The following is a 27,301-nucleotide window of genomic DNA, read 5'->3' as shown; positions in this document are numbered from 1 at the left end:
GCAGGAATAACAGGCCTTATATATCTGGCCTGATTTCCATCGAACTTTTCTAACTCCAGAGCAAACAGCAGTTTAGCGTGAGCCTCCAGAGAGACGGAATGAGCTCAGCGTCTCCGGCACACCTGCGCAGATCTGACAAGACGTCTCATTAGCCGCTGCACACAGCAGACGGACAGCAGCACAAGTTAATCACTTTACAAAGCAGTGGGCTGCTGACTAACACAGCTTGTTATAGGTGAGATTTAGCTTTGTGCACTGGGTTGCTAGATGTTGTAATTAGTCCGATTTAGGGAACTAGGCAAACAGAAGCTTGCCTTAGAAACCCAAAAAACCCTCAGGCTATGTAACGGGTGCTGAATATCTTCTGGATGGGTGAGATAGAGCGAGAGAGTTCCTCTGGGAGAAGAGGGGAAGATGGAGAGTTGGACTGGTTTCTGATGTTATATAACGCTAAACTGCCGAGTTTAAAAGTGCGTGATTACATGCTTGTGTGCGGATGCAGTCGTGCACGCCAGCACTTTTCACATGCATTTGTGTTTTAGTGTGTGTGCTTTTTACTCACACCAAGTCTTACTGTGAGTCAGTGGTGAACAACATAATGGGTCTCTATACAGTCAAGAATCAAGGACCCTGAAGGGCTTCACAGACTCACTGAAGGCTGATGCATGCTGGGAAATCATCACAATGAAATGCACAACGGAATATCAATATGGCATCAAATGCAATAGAATATTAGACAATTGAGAAGTGCACAGAATAAAAAAAAAATATTTTAATGGTATGTGAAACATAATAAATGTTCAATCAATAAACGTACTGGACAGTAATATGAAACATAGCTGGAAAATATTTATTTTAATTGTTTTAAAATATAATTTCAGTTTACAAATTTTTTTGTTTAAATGAATAATGACTTAAACATTTTTAAGTAGTCCAAAGAAACAGTGAATTTTTATTTAACTTTCCAATAATAATAATAATAATAATAATAATAATAATAATAATAATAATAATAATAGACATGTAAATTAAACTACTGATTCATTCATTTAAATAATAAATATTTTTATAACTATTCTCATCCCAATGGGAAAAAAACATTATCATTAAATAATACTAATAGTAATAATTTAAAAAAATAATACTGATTTATTCAATTTAAATTAATATTTATATATATATTTTATACAATTTTAAATGAAATTACAGATTTATGCATTTAAATTATTAATTTAAAATAAGAAAAATGACTTTTGGCAACCCCATAAAAAAGGGGGAAAAGTTATTATTAAATATTATTAAATAATTGTTTTCATTAAACACCAATTATTATTATTATTATTATTATTATTATTATTATTATTATTATTAACAATAATATTAAACATTTACTAGATTCATCATTTAAATTAATAATAATTTTTACAAATAACTTTTAGCAGCCCAGTGAAAAGTCATTAATCCAAGAAAAAAAAAGAAAGTGCTGAAAATATCAGGTGGTATTGTTTCCAATAACATGAACGATCACATCTAGAGCAATGCAATGCAAAAAAAATTAACAATTTTCCAGCACTGTTCTGGCAAACCTGTCATTCTTTGCATATGTGTACCGTGTACAGTATGCATACTACCTACTGGTGAATTTAGTTTGGTAGCATGCAAGTATGCTGTTCAGAACACCTCAGTCTATTCCACAGTATCCTCATCCAGGGTTGATGGATCTCTCTCTCTCTCTCGAGACGGTTTCTGCATGAGCCGTGTGGAATTTCAAGAGCGCTTCATAAAAGGGAACGACAGAACTTTTGAATAAAAAAATCTCCTTTGTGTGCGTCTATCCTGATAATCCACAAGCCTGTGAAAGTTCTACATCAATCCATCAGTCATGAAAGGACGTCAGTGCTTCTGCCCTCCTCTGACTCTCAGTTATGGATATAGAAAGACACAGAGGGACGTTTTATATCGACAGTGACCAAAAATCATCATCCTCTTTCCAAAAGCTCAGCCAGGCAAAAACACACCAAGCTTTTCTCCATCAAAGTCAAAATACTGCATGCAAAATATGATGCCAACAATTTTTTGCACCCTCCAAAAAAACACATATGATTGTGAAATTGATTATGAGGAGATACAGGTGAAGACATTTGTATATGCATAAACACTTACCGCAGGTGAGCGCTTCATGATAAATCCAGCTGAGATCGTGCGTCTTACACAACACACTCGTACGTGTGTGAGAGAGAGAGAGAGAGTGTGTGTATGTATGTGTAAACTGCCCTCACTGGCTCTCATCCATGACAAACTGCCAACAGTTCTGTTCCCTGACGTCTCTCCACAAGCAACGACAGAAGAGAGAGAGACGGAGAGATGCTGCTTTCACACAGCTGCTGCAGCGGCTGATCTCTCTCTCTCTCTCTCTCTCTCTCTCTGTGTGTCTCTCTCTCTCACTTTGCTCAAACTGAGCATGCTCAGAACACAAGGTACCATTCCACCAGGAACTATGCACCATAACATCATACACACAGGGTCTAAATTTGACTTTTCATTTGCCAAGCGGCAGGTAAACATTCCTCAACAATAAATGTTTCGTATTGATCATGTCTTTTGATAAACTATTTTTCAGATTAAAAATAAAACAAAACAAAACACAAAATAAATAAACTGGGAAGTTTGATTAGGACTGGGTTATGATCATAACCCAAAAAAAAAAACATTTTCAAATTTTGTCTCATTTTATTACCATTTACAATAATTAAAAACAGCTGAATGAATAATAGTAATAAGGCAAGAAGAAACATATACACACTATTCAAAATTTTGAATCTTCTTTTCTTATGAAAATGTATTCTGAAATATGTGAAAAAAAATGCTACAGATTAAAAAAAAAAAAAGAAATAATAATAATATATGTGTGTATATATATATATATATATATATATATATATATATATATATATATATAAAATATAATATTGAATGTGGTAAATCTATGAAAAACAACAATTTCTTTTTATATGTATGTAAATGATTAATATTTTAAGAGGGACAAGAAATAAATAAATTCAAAATAAAATATTTTATTATATATATATATATATACATATATATATATATATATATATATATATATATATATATATACACATATACATATACATATATATACATATACACATATATATATATATATATATATATATATATATATATATATATACATACACACGCGCACACACACACACATATATATATATATATATATATATATATATATATATATATATATATATATATAAAAAATGTTTTCTACATATTTTGTCATTTTGGTGGACTGATGTAAAGAATGTTCACTTTGAAACTATTTTGAAATTGCTACTTTCAAAAATAATTGCAAGGAAATGGCAAGTAATTAAAAATGACGTTCTGAAGTAGAATAGATATTCAAAAACAACTCCAAAAAGCAATTTTTTATAAAGTTACCAGACAGCAATTTTACTTGCTCGCCAAAGCCAAACTGGACTGGACTCATATTCTTTGTTTTGTCCCGTTTGCATGTATAGGTGCAATTTAAGATGTCTCGGATCGACAGCTGTCATGAATGAGCTTTTACAAGTCACTGTTGCACCCTTATATGAGCTGGGAACAGCACATAAGTTCGTTATTTAAATCAGCGTGTGTATTTGCATGCATGTGTGTGTGTGTGTGTGTGTGTTTGCGCTGGCGGCTCTGACCTGCCCTGCTCCAGTTCTGCTGGTCCCACAGCTCTGGCCCTGGGCTCAGTATGGAGCTGCGAGCTGAAGCTGAACTCTCTGAAACTGGGGCACAGATTGATGACACAACCGGCACAGGCGAGGGAACAGAACGAGAGCGAGAATCATGGGTAAAATCGAGAAGAGCTCTCCAAACACATGCCATGTACCCTTCAGACTCGCTGTCAGTCAGCCGAGACGCTGGACTCTTCACATGCAAACATTCAGATGTTAACCGTGAACTGAGCGCCGGAGAGATGTTTCTGCAGATGACAGCAGCGCCTCCTGTCTGCTGCTCGAGGAACTGCAAACCCTCAGGCCTCTGGAAACCAATCCATTAAAGCCTGCGTGCCAGAGATGATGTGTTTGCTGAAGGATGTTGATTATTGTGTTATCTTGTTTACCCTGTTAGTCCATATGGTGTGAAACAACAGATGCTTGTTTAGGAAGCAGGGTGTTTATAGGAAAGTTAAAAAATTATATTTGGCTGAAAATTTTATACAGAGAGAGAGAGAGAAACCATATTTTTTATGTATTTATTTAATATATATATATATATATATATATATATATATATATATATATATATATATATATATATATATATATATGTGTGTGTGTGTGTGTGTGTGTGTGTGTGTGTTTATTGTTGTTTGCCTTGTTATATACACACAATATTTGTATAACTATTCATAGATGGATTTCAAATTACATTTAGTTTTACTTTTCATATAATAAATTCACAGACAAAATAGTTGATTTAAGAAATTATATTACAATTCTTAAAAAGAGAATTTATGTAATTATTTTTTAGATGTTACTATGAATAAATATATAAAATGTGTTGTTAGAAATTCATAGAAAGTCATTTATTTCATTCAGTTTACTTCATTTATAGGTGTAATAATGTGTGTGTGTGTGTGTGTATACATACATATTTATATACTCTATATATTATGAATAGAAAATAGATGGTTTAGTTTATTCTATACTTTACCCACATCATATATTTCTTTTTTTAATATATATATTTATTCTTATTATTTAATATTTGTGAAAAACTCCCCAAACTGCAGTGGATTCAGTTTTCTACAGCAGTATCGCATTGTGCCGATCAACAACAAAGACATTTGGCCATTATGTGTTGCCATAGAAACAAACTCATTTCTGACTCTGAGAAATCGGAGCGATCAGAGTGAAACTTCAGAGCTGTCATCTCATAATTACGGTAATCCACACGACAATACAGCAGTACTTAAAATAAAACACATAAATAACAAACTGCTCTTTTACACACACAATTATCAGCCACTGTGCCATGTCACAAGAGTTCTCTCTACTGGCACCACAAACATCAACAAACATCACCATGTTTACCATTCAACACACACACACACACACACACACACACACACAGCTGGCAGACTGAGATTGAGTGTAACAGGAGTCCAGACAGTCCCGAATATTGTAATATTTCTACACCTCTGAATGTGTTCACGAACTTAAACTCACTAAATCACCACACTTACACCCACAACAGCTAACCAGGAACTGCATGAGGTCACGACCTCTGGATAACTGACCTGACATGATCAACACAGGGTTATTAGTTATAAGCAATTATGAATTATACGAGGAAAATAAAGGATTTTTCTTGCCCCTTTGAATTAAACCGTGCATCAGGTAAATGTACTCCACTGATGAACCATAGTGTGAAAGACACTAGAAGATATAAGCCAATCATAACACAGGACATTTCCCGCTCTTTTTGAGTGATGAATTTACACAGTGACATTTCTATTAATTTGTGATTGTTGGATAAAACTGACTAGCAAATCATTTGATTCACACTGATTCTGCAACGAATCATTCAGATTCACTAAAAGAATCGTCTTGAGCAATGAATTCCCACTGAGTTCTCCATTCATTTTTTGACAACCATTCAGACTGATTCGCTGATGAATCATTTCATTTTCACTGAATCAAAATTAGAAACAATCACTTAGATTCAGACTTATTTGTTAAAGATTTTCTGATTCATTTGCAATGACAGGATTTTTGACAGCCTTTCTGATTCAGACTGATTCAATCATAAATCATTCAGATTCACTGGATCAAGATTAGAAACAATCACTTAGATTCAGACTTATTTGTTAAAGATTTGCTGATTCATTTGCAATGACAGGATTTTTGACAGCCTTTCTGATTCAGACTGATTCAATCATAAATCATTCAGATTCACTGAAAAGAATCAATTTGGTGAAATTCCCATTGTGAAGTTTCTATTCATTTGTGATTACTGGATAAAAAAAATGCAACAACCATTTTTGATTTATAATGATTCGCCAATGAATCATTCAGATTCACTGAAAATAAACAAATGTTTGAACAATGAATTCCCATTGTGAGTCTTCCACTTATTTGTGATTGCTGGATAAAGATTTTTAACATGATTCAGACAGATCCACTAATGAATCATTTATATTCAATGGATAGAGCTTTTAACTACCATTTAGATTCAAACTGATGAATCAATCAGATTCACCGAAGAAAAAAAAAGTTTCTGAGTGCTGAATTCCCATTGGGACATTTCCATTATATTGTAGTTACTAGATAAATATTTTAACAGCGACTCTAAATCATTCTGCTTCACTGAAAATAACCAACTCAAAAGAACAACTCACTCACAAAATGTTTTACAGTACACAAGCTTTTGAGAAAACCAATATCTAGCTGATGAACAATTTGGGAGAAACCAGAAAGCTGCACATTTAAAAAAAAGAAAACAAAAGTCTATTCACCAAAGAAATGTCCATGGCTTTACCAGGCCTGGAAATCACCGCCATAATTGTAGGTTTTCTCTGACTGTGGTGAATCTGTTTAAATATAGAGATCTTAAATATACAGCAGCAAAACTAGCATGATTCAATCCAAAGACCAATGAGAGAATGGAAAAAATGACATCACAACTAAATTAAGACAAAAAAAAAAAAAAAAAAAAAATCCTGAACTAATGTCACAAATGGGCTTACAAGCGACAGTTTGCCCAAAAATGCTATTCTTCCATGGAAAAATATGATAATTTTTTTGAGTGGGGTGCACTACTAGTCCTTTTGAATCATCTCTACACATCTGATGCAAGTAGAAATCTCAGCCATTCAAACCCTGTAATACAGCAACAGTTGAAGCTGTTACTACCCACACAAACACACCGGACTAGACATCAGACGGTCAGAGCTCATAAAACCCCGGCTTTAAGATACAAATGGTCTCAAAAACAATCCTAATGATCCAAAGCCTCTGCTCAAGTGCATATGAACACATCTGTGTGCTGCTGTATCTACAAATCCCATCAGCCTGTTCATTGCATCACACTGCTGCTATAAAAACACATTCATTCAACACTCGGATCATATGCATGCTTTACATAACAGACTGAGATTGAGAGTCTTACCTGCTCGGATGACGACGCGGTCAGGGTGGACATGCAAGAGAGAGAGACACAGAGAGCGTTTGGTTAGTGCATGAGTCCGAGAGGAAGGACATCACATCAGCTCCACTCTGCCCTCATCTGGACACATGCACACATGCAGATCTCACCGCAGTCATGTGACACCTGTACTTCTGTGAAGAACACGAGAGGTGTTTCCATGCCAAAAAATGACCGCCATCATATCATGCTGCTGTTATGCAGTTATTAGGCACTCTATAAGTCTCTATGATACTCTGGTTGTGGGTCCTTCAATGCAAGTCTAAGTGATTTTTTGGACTGTTTAAATGCAAAGAAAATTTTTAACTACGAAGAAAAGTTCATCCTATCTTAATAAAGTCAGATAGACAAGAACAACAGACATATTGTTTTACATAATGATACTTTAATGCATTTTCAATAGTAATGTATACTGAAACATTAAGTGAATCTATATGATTCTGCACTTTTTCATAAGTCAAATTAAATGTTAAATGGGTTTAAACGAGGTAAAACAAACATTGCATTTTTGATTAATTGAAATGGTAGTAGAATTAAAATGAATTAAAATTCAAAGAAACTCCAAAGAATAGAATAATTTTGAACTACATAACACGTCAACTTAAACCGTTTTATAATATATTAAAACATTAAAATAATATTATTTTTTTAATATAGATTAATCATTTTTATTATTAATAATAATTATTATATATTTTTATGTATTATGTAATTCAACATATTTTTATTTAATTATATAATTAAAAATTATATAAAATTTTAAATTTAATGCATTCTGTGGAACAAAGTGCCTATATAAAATCTGCACTTTATTATTTTTATTTAAATTAAATTACAAATGAATTTAAATATGGTTAAACAGAACTGCATTTAGAAAATTGGCTATTAAAAAAGTTATAAAATTAGATATATTCATAAGATATTTAATAAACACAAAGGATGGGGAATAGTAGAATTGTGCACTGTCTTGTTGGTCTGCTTTTGTTTTCCCAATGGATAAGCAAAATAAAAAGATAAATGATGCCCTCTGCTGGTCAAATGCTGCTAACAGAGACAGATTTGATAACAGTGCATGTCAGACACTTTTCATACGTTCAAATCAACATTTACAGTCAAAAAGGCTGTATACATATATACACTGATTTCTATGGGTGTGGATGCAGCAGCGTGTCCAGTGCAGAAACAGGCACATCTGTTCTTCACGATTCATTTCTTGACACTAAATGAAGAAACTATTTTTTTTCTTCCTGATAGACATAAAGCTGATGACGGACTCATTAAGAGGAGGAAATCATCAGAAATGTTGATGTGTGGTGATTTCCTGTGCCAACCAGGTGGAGTGGGACCTGTTTAGTCACATCTCTGTAAAATGAGCCAACGTCCTCCTCCGCAGGTTTACTCAAACATTACCGCACTTCTGCCAGTGATTTCTAAGACCCTCCTCCTGTGATTTATGAATCACATTCATCAGTTTCCACATGACACACCTCCTGCTTCACTGAATCGATTCAAATGAATCATTGATTCAAATGAATCATTCGGGGAGTCCGAATCATTTCATCTCTGTCAGCTGTACATAATGCACTCGTTCCACACACACACACACACACACACACACTCCTGTCAGAAATACAACACTCCTCCGCAGACCCTGACGACACACACACTTCCCATCACACCCTGCAGACTGCGCAGAGAACAGCTGCTCAAGACGCCGTCGAAATGTGCCAAACTAATCAAGCTCAATGAGCTGTGCGCTTGTAACACAGCAATGCATGCAGGGAAAGAAACCCCTCAGAGACACATCCAGTGTTTGCTGGAGTCTTCTCATGAAAACGTCCTAGTCAATTTCATCATGTCATGTTCATTAAGGTTGGCTCTCAATAAAATAGCATATCATTTCCTCTAATCAGCATCTGCAAGGGCAAATCTATCTTTAGCATCGCACAATCCATACATCAGGCTTTTCTGATGTGAGCTGGACATCTGAGCACACTGAATCTCTTCATATGTTCACACACTGATGAAAGACTGTGAAGACCACACTTCCTCAGGATAACATTCATTGTGCACAATAAAAGAAAGAAACATGCATTCGTTTGTGTCCATCTCAGAAGATTCACGTGATTATGTCTTTGCTGCAGGCTGTAATTCAGAGAGCCCTGGGCAATTATAAGAAAACACAGCTGTTTATTGAAGAGACATTATGTAAAGCCTCTCGTCTCAGACATTTCACTGATTCCAGATTAGCTGAAATTAATAAAGAAGTCATTCGGAGATCTAGACTGCTGCCAAAACCAGGTGAGCTGCCTAACTAGACTGTATTTTAAGGCAGTGTATTTGTGCTCCTGATTTCGAGAAGAAACATCATGTCGATCCCAGAATGCATTGCGATGAAAGTTCACTCAATATGGCATGTCTAACGTAAAAATACTAATATGTGGGTATTTTGTATGTTATCTTAACAGCATGTTGTTAATAAGCTGTTATCATAAGCTTATAGAGCGTCTTATCAGTTTATCAGTTGCTTATTTAATACAACGGATGCTTATTTCAGCACCACTTGCTAATATAGTATACATCCATTTTATTTGAATAAAACCACAGTATAGCTTATAATTTTACATTTGTACTGATATAAAATTATCATTATATTGTTTTATTATTATTATTATTATTATTATTATTAATAATAATAAACACTATTCTTAAAAAGATATTGCAATTAATTAATATTACAATAAAAATATTTTATTTACAATATAATTTTATTGTTATATTATTATTATTATTATTATTATTATTATTATTATTAATAATAATAATAATAATAATAAACACTATTCTAAAAAGATATTGCAATTAATATTATTACAATAAAAAATATTTTATTTACAATAGAATTTTACAAAAAAAATATTTATTTTAATGAAATAATGAAAACAGTAACATTTATTATTTTGTTTAATACATTTAATTTATTTAAAATTACATTTTCAATATTAATATTAATCTATTCAACCATTAATTGAATTAATTGCCAATTTACTGAAATTTCATACATGTATGTGTGTGTGTGTGTGTGTGTGTGTGTATTTATTATTATTATTATTTTTTTTGATGGTTTAATTTTAGTTAGAGATGATAACAGTGGTAAATACAGAAAGGCAGCTCACTAAGGTTTGGAACATAGCTTTTGTCACATTGCATCTCACTCCCTTCAAAAAACATCCCAAACCTGCAGCAGTGACATATCTATCACTAGTTTCAACACCATGTGATTGAAAACAAACTAGTTGCATTGCAACACATCATGCACACGGTTTCTCTCTCTGTCACGGTTGCATAACACGGTTTACAGCAGATGAATGGACGTGTGAGTGAATAAGAAGCGGGACATATTTCATTCCCGCGGCGGTGACACTACAGCTCTCAGACGGCGAGGGAGGTCAGCGCCGGGTCACGGGTTAATATCAGCTCACAGAAACCAAACACAAATGCTGATTGATCTACATGGAGCTCATTTTGCTTCATTGTGTGTGGATCTGCGGATTGCACATCTTGTGAAACGTGGGCAGATTCCTGGAAAACCTAGAGCACCAAACAAATTTTAATAGCCATAACACCATGTGTAATTGTTCTCATTCTCCTTTCAATCCATTCTTGCTTCTGAGATGCTGAATGAAATCATGTCATTGCATAACTGATTCAATCTCTCATCCGACTGTTTAAACCGAGCGCTTACAGGAAATTGGAGCCGACTGTGGGTTTGCAGTAGCAGCCGCTTGGTTATTACGCCGATAAAGTGGCTTAATCATAACACCGAGTGTCATTATTATCAGATTATGATTAGAGTATAATCATCTCTGATGACCATCCCGGCGGAAAGCTAAAATGATTATGTCGCATAAATATGTCTAATGTGAATCTGTTTATACAATTTATTGGATGATTTTATCTAAAACGAGTCTAATGTCACTTCAATGGACAAAACAGACTTGTAAAATAGCCATGTAGCCAGAGACACGGCCTAAACGTGTACCTTTAAACCCATACTGCCGTTTTATAATGCCGATAAAAAGTAGCAAAACTTTTAATTAAGTAAAATAAAGAATATAAATAAAATCAAGAAAATATGTTATACAAAAATAAAGAATAAAATATATATATTTGTTAAATGTTATAGAAAAAAATAAAGACCTAAAAACACATTTAAAAAAAAGAAGGAAAAAAAGAAAAAATAACTTAAAGATTAAAATAAACACTAAAAAGAATAAAGAACAAAAATAAATAAATAAATAAAGAACTTAAAATAATTAAAATAAACACAAAAAGAGAATAAAGATAAAAAATTAAAGACCTCAAAATAACAAATAAAAAATAAATAAATACAAATAATAGCAGCAGCAGCTGGAAGTAAAGCAGCAGAAAAATAAGAAACTGGTCTGCAAACATGCTCTTGTAGGCTAAACATTGCTCTCCGCTGTTGTTTACAAAGGCAAGGCCTGCGTAGTGCTCTTATCTCATGCACACGTGTTATGTGTACTAGTTAACAGTGTGTAAATGTGTGTGTGGATCAACCCAGCGCTCTGGGATTACAAACTTGGCTGGCGTGTTGAAAACAGCTCAAACACGTGGAGAGTAAAACACAAGCATTTAGACAAGAAATCTGAGCAACACTTAAACATAACTAAAAACAACTTGCTACAAAGTTACTATGAATCACTACTTAGTCATTTAACATATTCATCTCCAACTTTCAACCAACAAACTCTTATTTACCAGCCCAGATGTTTAACAGTCATGCTGCATGAACATTTTCACTATACTGTATATCAGCCTATAGCATACGTAAAGGGATGTGCGCTTCAGCCGGCCCTTCAGAGGAACAGAATAATGTCTTTATCTCTCTCCAGGCTGTTATGTAAGACAGAGAATACGAGTGTCGACTTCTTCACCAAACTACCTCCCATCATCCCATGCAGGTGATAAACGACACGCAGACGCAGACCAGCGTTTAGTGTGGAGAAAAATTCCCATTCGGGTACGCAGCACTCTCATTCCCCAAAGCGTTCTCCCTCCATCATCGGCGTTTCCTGTCCCACAGCCGCACAAATTAGCATCGCATTATTAATCATACTGGAGAGACATCACTGTAGCGGGGACAGCAGGATGGATGGAAACCCACCTGTTGCGAAATCGAGCTGTTGTACGGAAACACCCATCATAAAGCGACTAATGCAATTCAGATCAAGACAACATGGTGCAGGAATGAAAACGGTACTTGTGTCGTCAAAATAATAATTAAAAATAAAAATAATTCTTATTAATACCAAAATATCTCAAATGGTTCCAATACTTGACTGTATCAATACACGAACGTCATAAGGTACATTACTTTTAGTTTCTGCAACATTGTGCCCTCTGGCTTACAGAATGAATAAAACATACACTTCATGTGGTTCCAGTGCTCCATAATGCTCATGGCACTGTATTTTGGGTAAAAATGGGAAATAATAATACTTCTCTCTAAAGAAGTTTCAAGTCCACATATGCGTTCTACAGTAGAATTTTTTTCCAGTGTTTTACCACCTCATTAACGAAAATAAAATTCACCTCATTATACAAATATACCTTGTCATTGTCACATTTATCTTTCAAAAAAATGTTTGTACAAATAGAAATACAGCAGCTACTATGGTTTCCTCTGTAAACAAAGCAGCACTGCACATATAAACACTTTAATTATTATTATTATGTATTTATGGTACACTAGTGGGATATTTATTGCATCACTCCTCCAAGTTAAAGCGATGTGGAGTGTCTTCACGCACATCAACAACAAGAATAGCTCAATATAGCTCTTCGCTGATTGGCTTGCATGACAATGCATGGGGTGAATTTCCAGCTCCAACATGGTGCAGAAAATAATTTTGCATGGTATTTGGACTGAAGTCGTGGACTGAGAGTCCGGTGTTCAGCCTGTTCCTGCATGAATAAGACATGGAGACAAATGTTCTCACATTCAGTCCTGCCAGAACAGACCCGCTCTCTAATGACTCATCTGAATCAGATTCATGTGCATCTGTCCCTGAACTCACACTAAACTACTACCGTTCACCAAACTGGACTATGGGTTTTTAATGGTCACTTATGATTCTAATATCTAGGTGAACAATGGCTGATACATATTAAATGGTAGCAAGTATGCTGATATGCTTTCTGTGTTGAGGAAAGCATTATTATTACTATTCTTCAACCAAAAAGACCCTGTAAACCACCTAGAATACAACGCAGAAGGTCCTAAATACCATGTAGTGACCCTAGCAGTAGAAGTAGTAGTAGCCCTAAAAAAAAAAAAAAAAAATAAGCAACAAGCTAAACCTCCTTAGCAACCTGTGTGAACACTCAAGCAACCACCCAGAATGCCCCAGAAACCATATACAGTAGCAACTAGCCAAACCTCATTAGCAACCACCAGAAAACCAGAAACACTTCAGAAACCACCCAAGATGTCCTACAAACCCCATAACAAAAAAATCATAATGCAATCATCCAAACCTTCTAAATAACCATAAGAACGCCCTAGCAACCAGACAAAACACCCTAGCAACTAACCAGAACGCCCTAGAAACCATAGGCTATTGCAATCAGCCAAAACTTCTAAATAACCACAAGAACACCCTAGAAACCAGACAAAACACCCTAGCAATCACCCACAGTGCCCTCAAAATCATAAAGCAACCAGTCAAAACTTGTTAACAACCACCCAGAACACCCTAGCAACTATACTAAGCTTTCTAGCATCACAGCAGTGACTTTTGCATTAGGTAAACAATATTTACATTTTCTTATCATTTAGTTCATTTAAGCCATCTGGAGCCCTCTAGAGGGACAACTCAAACACCAGCCACTGCTGCTGCCGCGACCTACGGCTTTACGGCATCTCAGCACCGCCATGGACTCAAAAACTATCTCGCTCTTTTTTTCTCAGAGGTAACGAATGCAGAGCGCTTGTCTAATTTAACACACGGGAATTTATATATATATAGACAAGCACGTCTCTCCTTTCAGCGAGATTCCTCTGCCTGCAGGACACGCACACACAGTAACTCACACAAAGACGCATAAACGTGTCTAGACTCATTTTGAAAGAGTTGCGAAGGTGGAGAGCAAGTTGAGTGAGTGCGAAGGTTTCACAAACACGCTCCCGGGTAAGTAGAGGATGGAAAAATCCACGTAAACAACGAAACGAAAGGGCATGGATTGAAAGCCAGGGCTCCCTCGTGCTAGCCACCACCACAACAATGCACATGTTTCTATGACACAGCAGTGCTGACAAATCCACTTTTGAAAAGCCAGAGCGGAGCAGGGCCAGAATCAGCCCTCCACCCTTCAGGGAAGTGTCAGCGGTCGGCAAAGCCTTTCCCAGCTGGAAACATGACAACAGCTCTCAAACTAGGAGCCAATCACACAGAGGTGGCAAAGCACGCTACACATGTGGGTGGAGTGAAAGCACTCGATGGACAAAAATAAATATACACACATGGAAGAGCACTGCAGGGGATGCTGAGACCAAAACATTGAGTGAAGGAAGAACATGACTGAAAAAAAAACCCACATATATATATATATATATACACATATACATATATATACACATATATATATACACACACACACACACACACACACACACACATATATATATATATATATATATATATATATATATATATATATACATACACACACACAAATGTATTTAAACAGTTTTATATAGTTACACTAGTGTTAGGGTCGATTTTTTTGTATCAAAAAAATATAATGCATTTATTTATAAAAAAAAAAAAAAAAAAATAGATAAAAGGGTCATATTGTAAAATATAATAATTTTTAATTACGTAATACATTTTGAAATGAAATTAAGTTTTTCTGCTTAATATTTTTTAGAAACTGTAATAAACATAATTTTACGTCTTTAGCGCCACTTTTGATTAATGTGTCCTTGCTGAATAAAATTATTAATTTCTTTGCAAAAAGAATTTTGTAAATATATATGATGTTAATCAAATGTATTACGTCATTCTGTAACTTGGGTTAATGTTTTTATTTTGTGATATTTTATGTATTTTGTAACATCAAGTGTGACTTGCACATCCAAATACTTTTTAGGACTATAAATAATCCAATAAGAATAATAATGATGAAAGTTGCTTCAAGAAACTGAGAATCTCCCTGGTGGATGTTTCAAAGAACAAACAGATGCTAAAAGCAACTAGCGATTTGTGCAGATTCACAGTGTGCTCGTGTCAGAAGGACTGAATTTACGCACATTAACGTCAACCAAAAAAGTTATAGCTGCCAGTCGGAAATATTTTAATTATGACGGATCGCAAGCGGTGTTGAACGTGACTTCTAATTGTAAATGTAGAAGATTTACCGATGTACCGATAATGAAAAAGAGAGATAAAGCCTAATTGTGCAGATCTGAATTACTGCAATTTAGGACTAGAAAAAAAAAGAGGTAGAAAACTGTCACAGGCATTCAAGGACAACCGCATGTGAAAGCAAGAGATGACATGAAATAAACATTTTCTTCCTCTACACACACACACACACACACACACAAAGCAGGAGAAGTGCTGAATATTAAACAGCTCACGAGGGAGGCCGTGATCACTCCTTCAGCAGTATGAATGGAGGAACTATTAGAGTAATGAGGGTTAAGAGAACATATTTACACTTTAAAGCATCTTATTTTTCCCCCTGTAGTCCATTTAGGAGGTTAGTCAAGGCTTCACGCCCCAAAAAAACTATCATAATTGAGTTTTCCTGACCCTTATAATTACACAGACTGTATTTGCTAGCATACCTTTAGGACCTTTATACATAAATGAGTCACAGAGCTTAAGTCATTAAAGCCAATCAGATTTTAAATATTTCATACAAGAAGCACAATTATCTATTAAATCTATAATCTAATATTTAGAAATATATAATAAAACTATGTAAAAATACTCACGGTTTAACCAAAAAGTAATAATAGCCAATTGGATTCAAAATGCTTAATGGCAGAGGCAAAACAATTTCTAAAATCTATATCTAAAGTGTTTAAAAATATATTTTCTAACATGGATAAACAGTCTAAATAAATATAATCTAAAAATAAAATTACAGCCAATTAGACTGAAAATATTTAAAGCCAGAAGCAAAATAATCTCTAAAATCTATAAACCAATAATCTTATCCAAAAATCTATCATAAAACCCTATATAAAAAAAAATCAATTTAATTTTAACAAAAAAAAAAAAAAACTCATTTTAGTCACTTAAATCCAAATAATTAATGCAAGAAGCAGAATCTAGCATTAAACAATACTCAATAAATATATAATGTGTAATTTTATATTCAAATTTTAAATGTCACAAAGCAGTGTTTTAATGTGAATACACCACTGAATCAAATTTAGAATCAATTTGCTGAATCAGTCTGAACTGATTCACAGAACTGAATCAACCTCCAAAAGGCTGCGAATTCCTAATTTTATACCAACATAATAACTGTATATAATGTGAATATTTAATATATCACCCAGCCCTACTCGTAGATGGACCGCTGAAGAGACTGAGCACTGAATAAATGTGAAAAAAATAAGTTTCTCTCTATGAAAATACTTGCTTTAATAAAACAAGAAGCCCCAGTGACTGTCAGACTGGCTGCTGTCTGGGAGCCGAGGGCAGTGTTAGAAAGGACACGTCTCTACACCCGTCCTCACTCCTGCAACACATGGGCACAGAGCAGGGCAGCTGGGACGCTATAGCTGGGGTCCGGTCTGTGGCCTGTGACGCCGTGTCTCTCATGTGCAGCGTTCCCTCCAGCCGTGTCCATCTGCTGCCGCAGGGAATGTGAGGTCTGTGTGATCTGATGCAGAGAACAGCCTCTAACGCCTGGGACCACATACACTTTCACTAGATTTCACTGCCCATATTCATTAGGTACCTTTTTCCCCTGCAAGCTTTGTGCATGCATATCTGTAAAAAAAATTATATAATATTTTAATGTATTTATCCATTTTCTGTGCAAGTGCTTTGATAGGAATTTCTTTTTTTTTAGGGGAGTGACTACATTTAAGGCAAAACAATTGCAGCCAATTAGGTAAAAAAATAATTAAAATAAAAATTATATATATATATATATAGTAAATACTATTTAAATTACTATATAATCTCAAAAGTTCCACTCATATTTTTGTATGTATATATAAGTATATTTTACACATGCACACACACACACATATTATAATATTGCATATATTTTTTGCAGTATTTGATTATAAATTGTGATAAACCAAAATATTAATTAAATACTACTTAAATCAAAATAATAAAGAATATAGTTCATGAATAAAAAATAATAATTACATTATTATTGTAATGCATGGAATTATTTTTATAAATAAAAATATTAAATATATGATATTTAATATAAACAGAGACTTCCATTAAGATTTCCGAATAATAATAATAATAATAATAATAATAATAATAATTAAATATGAGGTTTGAATTCACTGAAATGGACCGTTCCAATTGGAACTGATCGAATTAAATGAATCAAACTTTTGAAATAAAAAAAAGGAGGAATCTTGTTTAGAAAATAATGTTTAAATAATAAGTGCAATAAAATCCTTGCAATATAATCTCAGTGTACACAATTAGCATTCTCTGATGGAGTGTGGGCATCCTAATAAGTTGGATTTGCCAGCGTGATGGGGAAGGGAAGCAGAACCAGCTCATTTTGCTGCTGTGCAAACTCTTTATTTTTGCCAAAGTCATTTGCATTAGCTGTGGAAAGCATTAATCTCTTTAGCCTTCAAAGGCCGGATCCAGGTCCCAGACCTCCCCAATGCTGTTCCACTGATGCCGCTCCCAAAGTAACGTGAAATCCTAAAATAAAAATACATTTTCTCTTTTCATGCCGTTTTTCTCTCGGCCAGGGCCTCGGGGCACCGAAGGGACCAGCAGGACGCCCACACACACGCAAACACACTCAAATGACAACACAAAAATACATAAACCTCAATGAGACTCGGAGACACACCGCTGGGGAAAGGAGCCGCTCAATATGCATGCCATCAATGAATTCATACATGTAAAACTCTTCAGATAACTGAGTGACAATCTGTTGTGACAGAAAGTGTCTTTCGTTAAACAGTCAATCCTGAAGCGACACGATGATGAGCGGTTTCATGAAGAGATAGATAACAGCCGCTGAAGTTCTCACATCTGAGCTAGTGCAACTTTTCTAGCTTTAAAATATCACATGGGTTTATATCTGTTTTTGGGCACGCAGTGAAGATTTCAGTTTTGCATCTCCAGAAATCACAAGTGTCAGGAGGAACTTACTAAAAGCTGCGCCGCTACAAACTTTACGGTCTTTCAGTAGAATGAATGTAACTCAGCTTTTCCAAACAGTGTCACCTCAGCATAGGTATTTATAGTATTTATATATCACAAAAGTGCACACAGACTGAACAAGTAGCCTGATGAAATACATGTTTTTAATGCAATATATTATATATATATATATATATATATATAATTTGAATCATATTTAGACTACTGTTACTTTAGTATAACAGTATAGTTTTGTTAACATATTGATTGAATTAAATTGTAATATATATATTTTTTTTAGTTTTAGTCATTTAGTTATTTAGTTTTGTTGTTGTTGTTGTTTAATGGTTTTAGTTTTTATTAAAATATATAAATCAAAACTATTATACTTGTACTATTTTAAGATATGACCAAATTTTACCACCCCATTTACTTTTACAATATTTTACTGATTATTCTCAAAGTATATTTTAACCATTGCATTAAAAAATATATATATAAAAAAATATTTTTTAATTTACTTTTAATTAAATGCAGTACAAAAAAACCTAACATCATGTATAAATAATCTGACATATGTATTTTATTATTATTTAGGTCAAATTGACTACTTCACATTTCATTAATTAATGTACACTAAATGTAAATAATGTCACATTGCAAAGACTGTTAATGAACCTAACAGTCTTTTATTGTTATTCAAAATATAAATAATATAAAATCAATATTAACATATATCAATGTTAATAATAATAATAATAATAATAATACACAATTTACACCAAATATCAAATTCGAAAAAAAAATATATATATATATAAAAAAAGAAAAAAAAAGAAGCCAACACTAAATAGAACGACAAGATTTTATGTCACTATAAACAAAGTATAAACCCTATTTTTGTACGGTTGATTGCATATCACATCTCTTTCTGATGGCGTTTCCTGTCTGTTTTGCTTGGCCACACCTGTAAGTGTCTCTTGTACCTAATTGGGTACAAATGAGGACCGATCCTTTATCGCTTGCACCTGCCCATAGTCAGAACGTCAGATGACTTTCACAATGGATTGAGCGAGAACAGAGCATATTAGTCTAAATCTCTGGTCACTCAAGCACAGAAAACAGCGCTGAGCTTAGCAAAATGGACCGTAACGGAGATGGATAGTCCTGGCCTCTGAAAGAGACACTTCTGCTCCTGTTTAGTCTGACCGCGCTGCAGGGCGAACAATGACCTTGTGTGGTGTTAGTTCACTCTGGAGTCAAACCAGGTGTTTTTAAGAGGCTAAACAGTCTAAACTGAACTCAAGTCACACTCATAACAGTAAAGAAACATCCTTTTGCATTCAAACATCTAATATTTCATAATTGTCAGATATTTCTTTTGGACCTATGTGTGACAAATACTAAAATAAATGTTATGTGTAATCTCATTCAACATGAGCTTATAAGCTTATCATCAACAATTATGATAATACCAAGCCAATGCATGAATTGTAGGTTGATTAAATCTTCCCTGCATTGCAAGTGACTTTAGATAAATGCAGCTGCCAAATGCTTAAATGGAAATCTAGCAATAAAAATATTCAGTTTAAAGTATTTTTCAATAGCGTTTACCACATAGTTGAGCATGCATTTTTATAGTTAAGTTATCATTTGACATTCAAACCTTGTGAGATCATTCGTATACAAATATATATATATACAAAATACTAGATGTTAGATGAACGTTACAATTTTAGAATCAACTCAATAAGAAAGTCCATAAATAAAATGAATGTGGTGCTGAACTATATTCAAAACTACTTTAAACATTTTATCAAATTGCATTATAATTAAAAAATTTAATGAATTTTAATAAGAGAATATCTCGCATTAAAACTTAAAAATGTGAATCATATTTAGGCCAGTGTTATTTTTGTTTCATTGTTATACTATTATAGTTTGTTTGTGTTATAGCTTTTTTTTTTCTATTTCAATTTTATCATGTGATTTCTTAACTTCTATATAATGGTTTTAATAATAGTTTTCGTTTATTTAGTTACGGTCAAATCTTTTACAGTGTAGCTATTTTAAATACTACATTTATTTCAAAATTTTTGTCCATATATTTCAGTAAATTTAAATAAACATCCCAGATTTAGCTAAATATCATCCTTTAAGACGACCTCAAATCATAAAATGCTGTTTACTTGTATATTTGGCTTAATGAATTAAATTAAAAGATTAATACAAATGGGGCATTATGAAATTGAGACATACTGAGAAAGTTGATAAATAATAATAAAAATATGCGTTTATAATGGAATTCTCACTTGTGAAAAAAACGTAAGCTAATATCTTTTTCATGCATGCAAAGTTAAGATTGTTGCACTAGTGAAATTAAAGCTTTTGTCACTAATCCAATAGATCCGAGTATTGTTTGAAGCAGAGAAAAACTTTCCTCTTAAAGAGAAGAGACAATGCAATCCCCAATTTCAATAGAGCAACAAACTGCATTCAGTTCAACAGCATTTCATAACCAGCCACTCCACCAGTCCGTTACATGCAACACAACCGCAGAGGCCCTGACAGGTGACCCGTGCCATAGAGCGAGGCTTCCTTTAAACTACAGATGCACAAACACAACACACTCAAGGTTAACGTGTTTGTATTCAGTGATTTGGAAACAGGCTCTCCCTGCCAGGTGAGATTCATGCACGGCCTCAGGTTCAGATCCAGAATTCAAAAAGACTAAATTAGAGATTTTCTTACAAAGCAGCCGGCCAAGACACGCTGCAACCACTAATATTCAACACAAATGACAAAGCTGGGAAAATCACACGTAATCCACAGCACTGGCAATGTGTTCGGAAACCTGAGTCATGCAACTAATACAGTGACATTTCCACTGCTTCACAATCAAGATGTTTCTGTTTGCATCTGCAGTAAAAGAGCATGGCATCTACCCATTTAGAACAAATGACTACAATTACTTTTATAGGGAAAGTAATGATTACAATGTAAAGGGGATATAATAACATTACAATTCTGGCCAAAACTATAAGCAATAATAATTTTCATATTATTATCGATAACCAATATATGGGCACTAATATCTTTTACTAATTATTGAATTTAACTAAGCACTTAATGACTGCAAATGTAATCAAAATGTAAAAATATACTTAATTGAACTGAATAAAAACAATTACATTTAATTATTATAATATCCAATTAATAATAATATTGGCTGGTAACCGATATCTTCCTGATATATTATGCATCCCTACAACATACAGTAATTATTTTTAGTTATTACTACTCATAACCAAAGTAATTGTTTATAATTAACAGTTAAATATCAAATATCAGCCAATACAATACATACAACAATCTCTAATATCGGTTGATAACCGATATTTAATTATAAACAACTAGGCCTACTTCTGTTATGAGTAATGACATCAGAAATCATTATTTCTGCTGATGAGAGATTTTTAATGTACTGTATCGACCAATATTAAATATTTAACTGTTAATTATTATTAATAATATTTATGATAAAAAAATAAATATTCCAATATTGGCCAATGCTAAGAAAATCTCTAAAATATCGGCCGATAACTATCATGTTAATGACATAATGTGCAAATCTACAACAGAAATAATTATTTCAGCCTTTGTTACTCAAAATTGTTTGTTTAGAATAACCAACTTAACATTCCGATGTTGGACAATTTAATACATACAAAATGTCTTATATCGGACGATAACCGATATGTTAATATAATGTGCATCTCTATAACAGAAATAATTATTTAAGCCTTTATTACTCATATAAGAAGAACTTGTTTAAAATTAACAATACATATTCCGATACCATCCAATATAATACAGTACATAAAAAAATCTCTAATGTCAACCGATAACCAATATGTTAATGATATATTTCGCATCTCCCCAACAGAAATCATAATTTCAGACTCCATTACTTATAAGAAAAGTATTTGTTTGTTCACATTAAAGTGACAAAATGTGCACTTTGATTGGAATACATCTCGTTCAATCAAGCAATTACTTGAAGTCTAGTCGCATACACTGTGAATGTGGCGCATACACTCTGAGGATATTAACCCTTTCGAGTCGATTAACGCATATATGCGTTTTGAGTCATTTTCACCTGATAACCCTGAAAAGAACTTAAATTACACTCTCAGTTTTAATCGTACAGATAAGAGCAATACATCTATCGAATCTGTAAAGGGTCTAGTTTTTTTTGGATACAGACATAATAACAAAAAACCTTTGTGCACTTATAAAATAAAGATAACAAACAAGGTGCGCTGTCTACAGTCTTTATCTCCGCTGATCGTCATGTACAAACATTTCATTAAAATGAACTGTAACTCCGTGAATACTCAACGAAGAGACATGAGAGAGATATCTATAGAAAGCCTGGAATGTCTTCTTTTAAACTAAACAAGTGCTGCCGAAAACAAATATTCTGAGATAAAGTAATCCATATGAAAACAACGCAATGTCTGTTTTTCATATCTCCGCTCATTATATCTAATGTGACCACGCCCCCGCGCTTAACGCGCTATTCAGATTCAAACTGAAGCGCGCGGCTTGAATACGCCCACACAGAAGAAAGAGCAGCGAGACTATTCTTCAAGTTTTTATTTTATTTTACTGTTTGCTTCGCGATGAGAGGACTAAGACATAATTCACCCCAAAAAGATGTGATGTGGTTGAGGATTTGAGAAATGGATTTCCTCAGAAAAAAGAATGAAGCGCTTTATTCAGCAGAGATCATAAACATGAGTAAGTCTCTTTTTATTTATTTGTACTAGTTTTCACATAACGTGTAAACATTTTACTAGTTAGGCTTTTTCCAAATACTTTTTCCAAACTATAATTCCTGACTAAATGTATAATCAAGTGAAACATTATGAAGTTTCAATAACAATATACAATACTATACCATTCAAAAGCTTGATGTAAATAATATAAATGTGACAAATAGAGATAACTCTAACAAATGTAAAAACAATGCAGTTCTTTCGATTTATTCCCCCTAAAAAAAACCTGAAAAATATTATCAGCTCTTTTCAACATTAATAATAATAATGATAATAAATGGGGTTTATTTGGTAGAAAATAAGATTGTTAAAAGGATTTCTGAAGGATTGTGTGACTAGAGAAAGGATGCCAAAAAATTTGCCCTCAGAGTGGCACAGTTGAATGAGAGGCTCATTATGCAGCTCATTATGCAGGCCTTTGTCTTCTCAGGTGTAAATCACAATGATATTCATGATAGTTGACGCCTACTCGCATATGACTTTTACCAACAAAAAGTGTTTTAGAAAATTTAAATCAATATATTGTTTTCTGTGAGTGAGTAAACAAGATGATTTTCACATCATTCAGAAAGAAAAATTCTAGGCTACAAGCTCCAGTTCTCAACTTTTCCGGCAACCAATTTTATGTATGTGTTTTATTGCCTTATTCAAGTGATTTAACATTTTTAGTTTTTCACTAACCATGCATAACATTTTTTTTCTCAAAAATACAATCATGTACATGCATGCATTTCACATATTATTATAGCCCAGTTTGTGCTGATTACAGTGATATTAGACTTTACCCATTTAGATATTTATAAGAAACTGAAAAAAGCACAAATGTCAGGGCATGACAAAACTTCTCAAGGCCCCAAAAATACCCTTAGACTCCAGAGGGTTAAAATATGAATAATGGCATCTTTGAGCCACTGGGTAGGTAGAGCAAGTCATTTGTCATTTAGCAGACACTTTTACCCAAAGACCAACCCGGGGTTAAATGAGTCCTGCATGGAAGTTTCAAATGATAAAACGAATGAAGACAAAAAGTACTAGGACACTTTATTCTCATCAAACATTAGTGAAACTACATCAGCAGTTACTCTTCTTGAGGGGAACTGACTTCTGAACCAATCGGTTATTAAACGCAATGACATTTAAAGTAGCACTTTTTGGGGCCACAGATATGAAGGCAGAACCATGTGCCATTAAACACAAGATGAAATCTCAACTTAGACTGGGCAGTAAGGGGTACAAAGGAGCTGAACCAGCATCTCTTCCTCTGTGAATGTCTTTTTCCCATACAGAAGGGTGCAACGGCAGGGGTCAAAGCAATTAACTTAAGTACAGGAAGAGGAGGGATGGTGAAACCAGGCACTTGTATATGTCCTCGTAATTTAGCAGCTAACACTTTCTCTGCCCCGGTCCACCCAGGCCGCTGCTATTCTATTAGCATGGCAGGATAAGGAGGATGGGCTCATCAATCCCAGGACTTTAATTGAGCTGCTTTCTCAAGCTCCTCTTGGGCAGAATAATTGAAAGACGGGCAGCAAATAAGAGAGGCCCTGTGCGAAAGTGAAGGGTGAAGACGACAAAAAAGCCCAGATGATGGTGATGGATCAGCTTGGCCGAGTGCTGGGATGCGAGGTCATAAATAAGGAACGCTGCTGGGCCACGCTGATTAGAAAGCCAGATTCCCAGACTGCGTCGATCGGGGAAAATGGAAAAGCGTCTGGGGCCGAGGAGCCACTGGAGAAGAGGAATTGCTGGATGCAGCATGCAGGAATTTAAATGACGGAGCCGCACGCTTCTGTCAGTCTGCCCGAGACGCCAATCCACCGAGACCCGCGCGCAAAAACACACACACAAGCACATCAGAGCGTCTGAGAGCAGAGAGAGATTTATTTTGACGTGAATCAGATTCCCGATCCGCACGAGCTTTATAATACTCCAACGCCAGAGTCGTGCCATTCCAAGAGACGGGTATCATGGCGAGATGTGCAGCGCAAACTAATGAGCAGATAAAAGCTTGATGCATCAGGGAAGGCAGACGCTGAGGAAGGATGCTCTGCTTATTTTCCATCCATCGTCTCCTGTCTTTCGCCATTTCTAAGGATTTTCCAAATTATCATCAGACGGAGCGCAGACACACACTTTAGTTTTCAATCAGTGTACTTTATGAACATTTATGCACAAGCTGGAAGGAAGTATCGGCAATTAAGATTTAGCAATCTTAAAGGGTTAGTTCACCCGAGAATGAAAATTCTAGGTGTATGTGACTTTACTATTTCAGAATAATCAAATCTTAGTATTAGGACAAGATTTTTAGACTTTTTTGAAGGAAACCTAAATGATGAAATATACAGGGGAAATCTTTTTGCGAGGATTATCGTCACACATCAGATCTAGCGAATCTAGCGTACCATGAGATCTCGTCACATCCCTATTCAAGGGTGAATAGAAGATGTAAAAATTTTCATTTTTGGGTGAACTACCCCTTTAATGTGTTTATGCAACTATATACAATATACAGAATGGACAGAAAATCTAATTAAATTAAAAAGCATAAATACAATTAAGTTAATGCTTCTAAATTTAATATAGCTATATTTTTATATTTTCTAATATATACAGTATACAAATATATTTTATACATATACATACAACGTTATATTATATAATAATTTATTCCATTATATTTATAACAAATTATATAAGTAGTACATTAATTTATATAATAATAATAATAATAATGATAATTTATATAATATATTATATCATTTATTTATAAGTAGAATATTAAAAATGGAAGTAACAACAAAAACAATCCTCAGCTAAAAAAAAAAAACAAAAAAAAAAAACATTTTTGCTGCCACTTTTGTTTGTTAACCAAAAATAATTCTGTTCCACAACTGAAAACTAACAAATGGATGGAAACATAGCTATCATAGTCACTCATGTTATTAAAACAAGGCCTTATTTGCACTCCTTTGAAGTGACCCCGTCCACAGCAGTTTCTTTCTGACTTTTTTCCCGGTTGCTCTTGCATCAGTGCTTCCTTTCTGTGCGTCAGCCCTTTCTGTGCAGCCGAAGGTGGGGCTGAATGCTGTAATCATGAGCGTTTGTGCATGGCTTGCTTTTTCCTGTAATTTCCCTCCAGCACTCAAGCCCTGGTGCGGTCAGACAGACAGCGGAAGAACGTGACTGTCTCAGAGACATAAAAGAGACCCCCACCACGTACCCCAAACACACACGCTAGAGCTGTGCAATTAATCTAATTAATCACGCTATGGCCTTGTGCAATTACTAAACCACAAAGTCTGCATGCTTCAAACTGATAGGAAGGCGCTTCACTCCGTCTCTAGTCTATTATACACACTTCCCAGTGTGTATGAGCCTCACGATGTGCCATTTCCACACATTAGGGGTCTCAAAGCGCTTTTTTATTATGCAAACACTCCACATGAACTCCATCTAAGGAGGTGATCTGACTATGGTGTGCTTCTCTCTCATTATCAATGCAAAACACTCCAGGTTGACTTTACAACATTCACACAATCCAAACATTTTGACAGCTACTAAACAAATCTAACTAATGACTAGTTGGCACAAAGTCAACTACACACAGATGTCTTCCTTCAGTTTGCTGCCAAAATAAAGGCTCAAGAGGCAGTAAAAGTGAAGCAGTTACACAGAAATATAGAAGGCTACTATATAAAATATAGTTTCGTGGAGAAACATATAACTGTTGCACAATAAAATTTAAATGAAAATGATGATTATTTTTATTAATAATAATAGAAAACAGAAATACTACATTAAAAAATACATATAAAATATACAATT

At 34.2% G+C, this 27,301-nt stretch overlaps 1 protein-coding gene across 26 annotated transcripts in view; it reads right to left on the bottom strand.

The window, feature by feature from the left end:
• Positions 1–27,301, bottom strand: part of LOC127956515 (pleckstrin homology domain-containing family A member 5) — a 140,249-nt gene that overhangs the window by 82,058 nt on the left and 30,890 nt on the right. For 2 of the 26 annotated variants that reach the window (XM_052554514.1, XM_052554512.1), the window contains exon 1: positions 2,164–2,353. The exons of 23 other annotated variants lie outside the window; for them this stretch is intronic. Coding sequence is in view for 1 of the 3 variants with exons in the window: in XM_052554519.1 (XP_052410479.1) it covers positions 7,197–7,200 (4 nt within the window). In the remaining 2 variants the exon portion in view is untranslated. Of the gene's footprint in view, positions 1–2,163; positions 2,354–6,591; positions 7,201–27,301 lie in introns of those variants that run through there. One more of the 26 variants, XM_052554519.1, reaches the window with a different exon arrangement.

The sequence above is a fragment of the Carassius gibelio genome, chromosome B4 (assembly GCF_023724105.1).
Source record: "Carassius gibelio isolate Cgi1373 ecotype wild population from Czech Republic chromosome B4, carGib1.2-hapl.c, whole genome shotgun sequence".
In the NCBI taxonomy this organism is placed as follows: domain Eukaryota; kingdom Metazoa; phylum Chordata; class Actinopteri; order Cypriniformes; family Cyprinidae; genus Carassius; species Carassius gibelio.
Note: the sequence above shows the minus strand (reverse complement) of the source record. Positions and strands in the feature narration are given on the sequence as shown.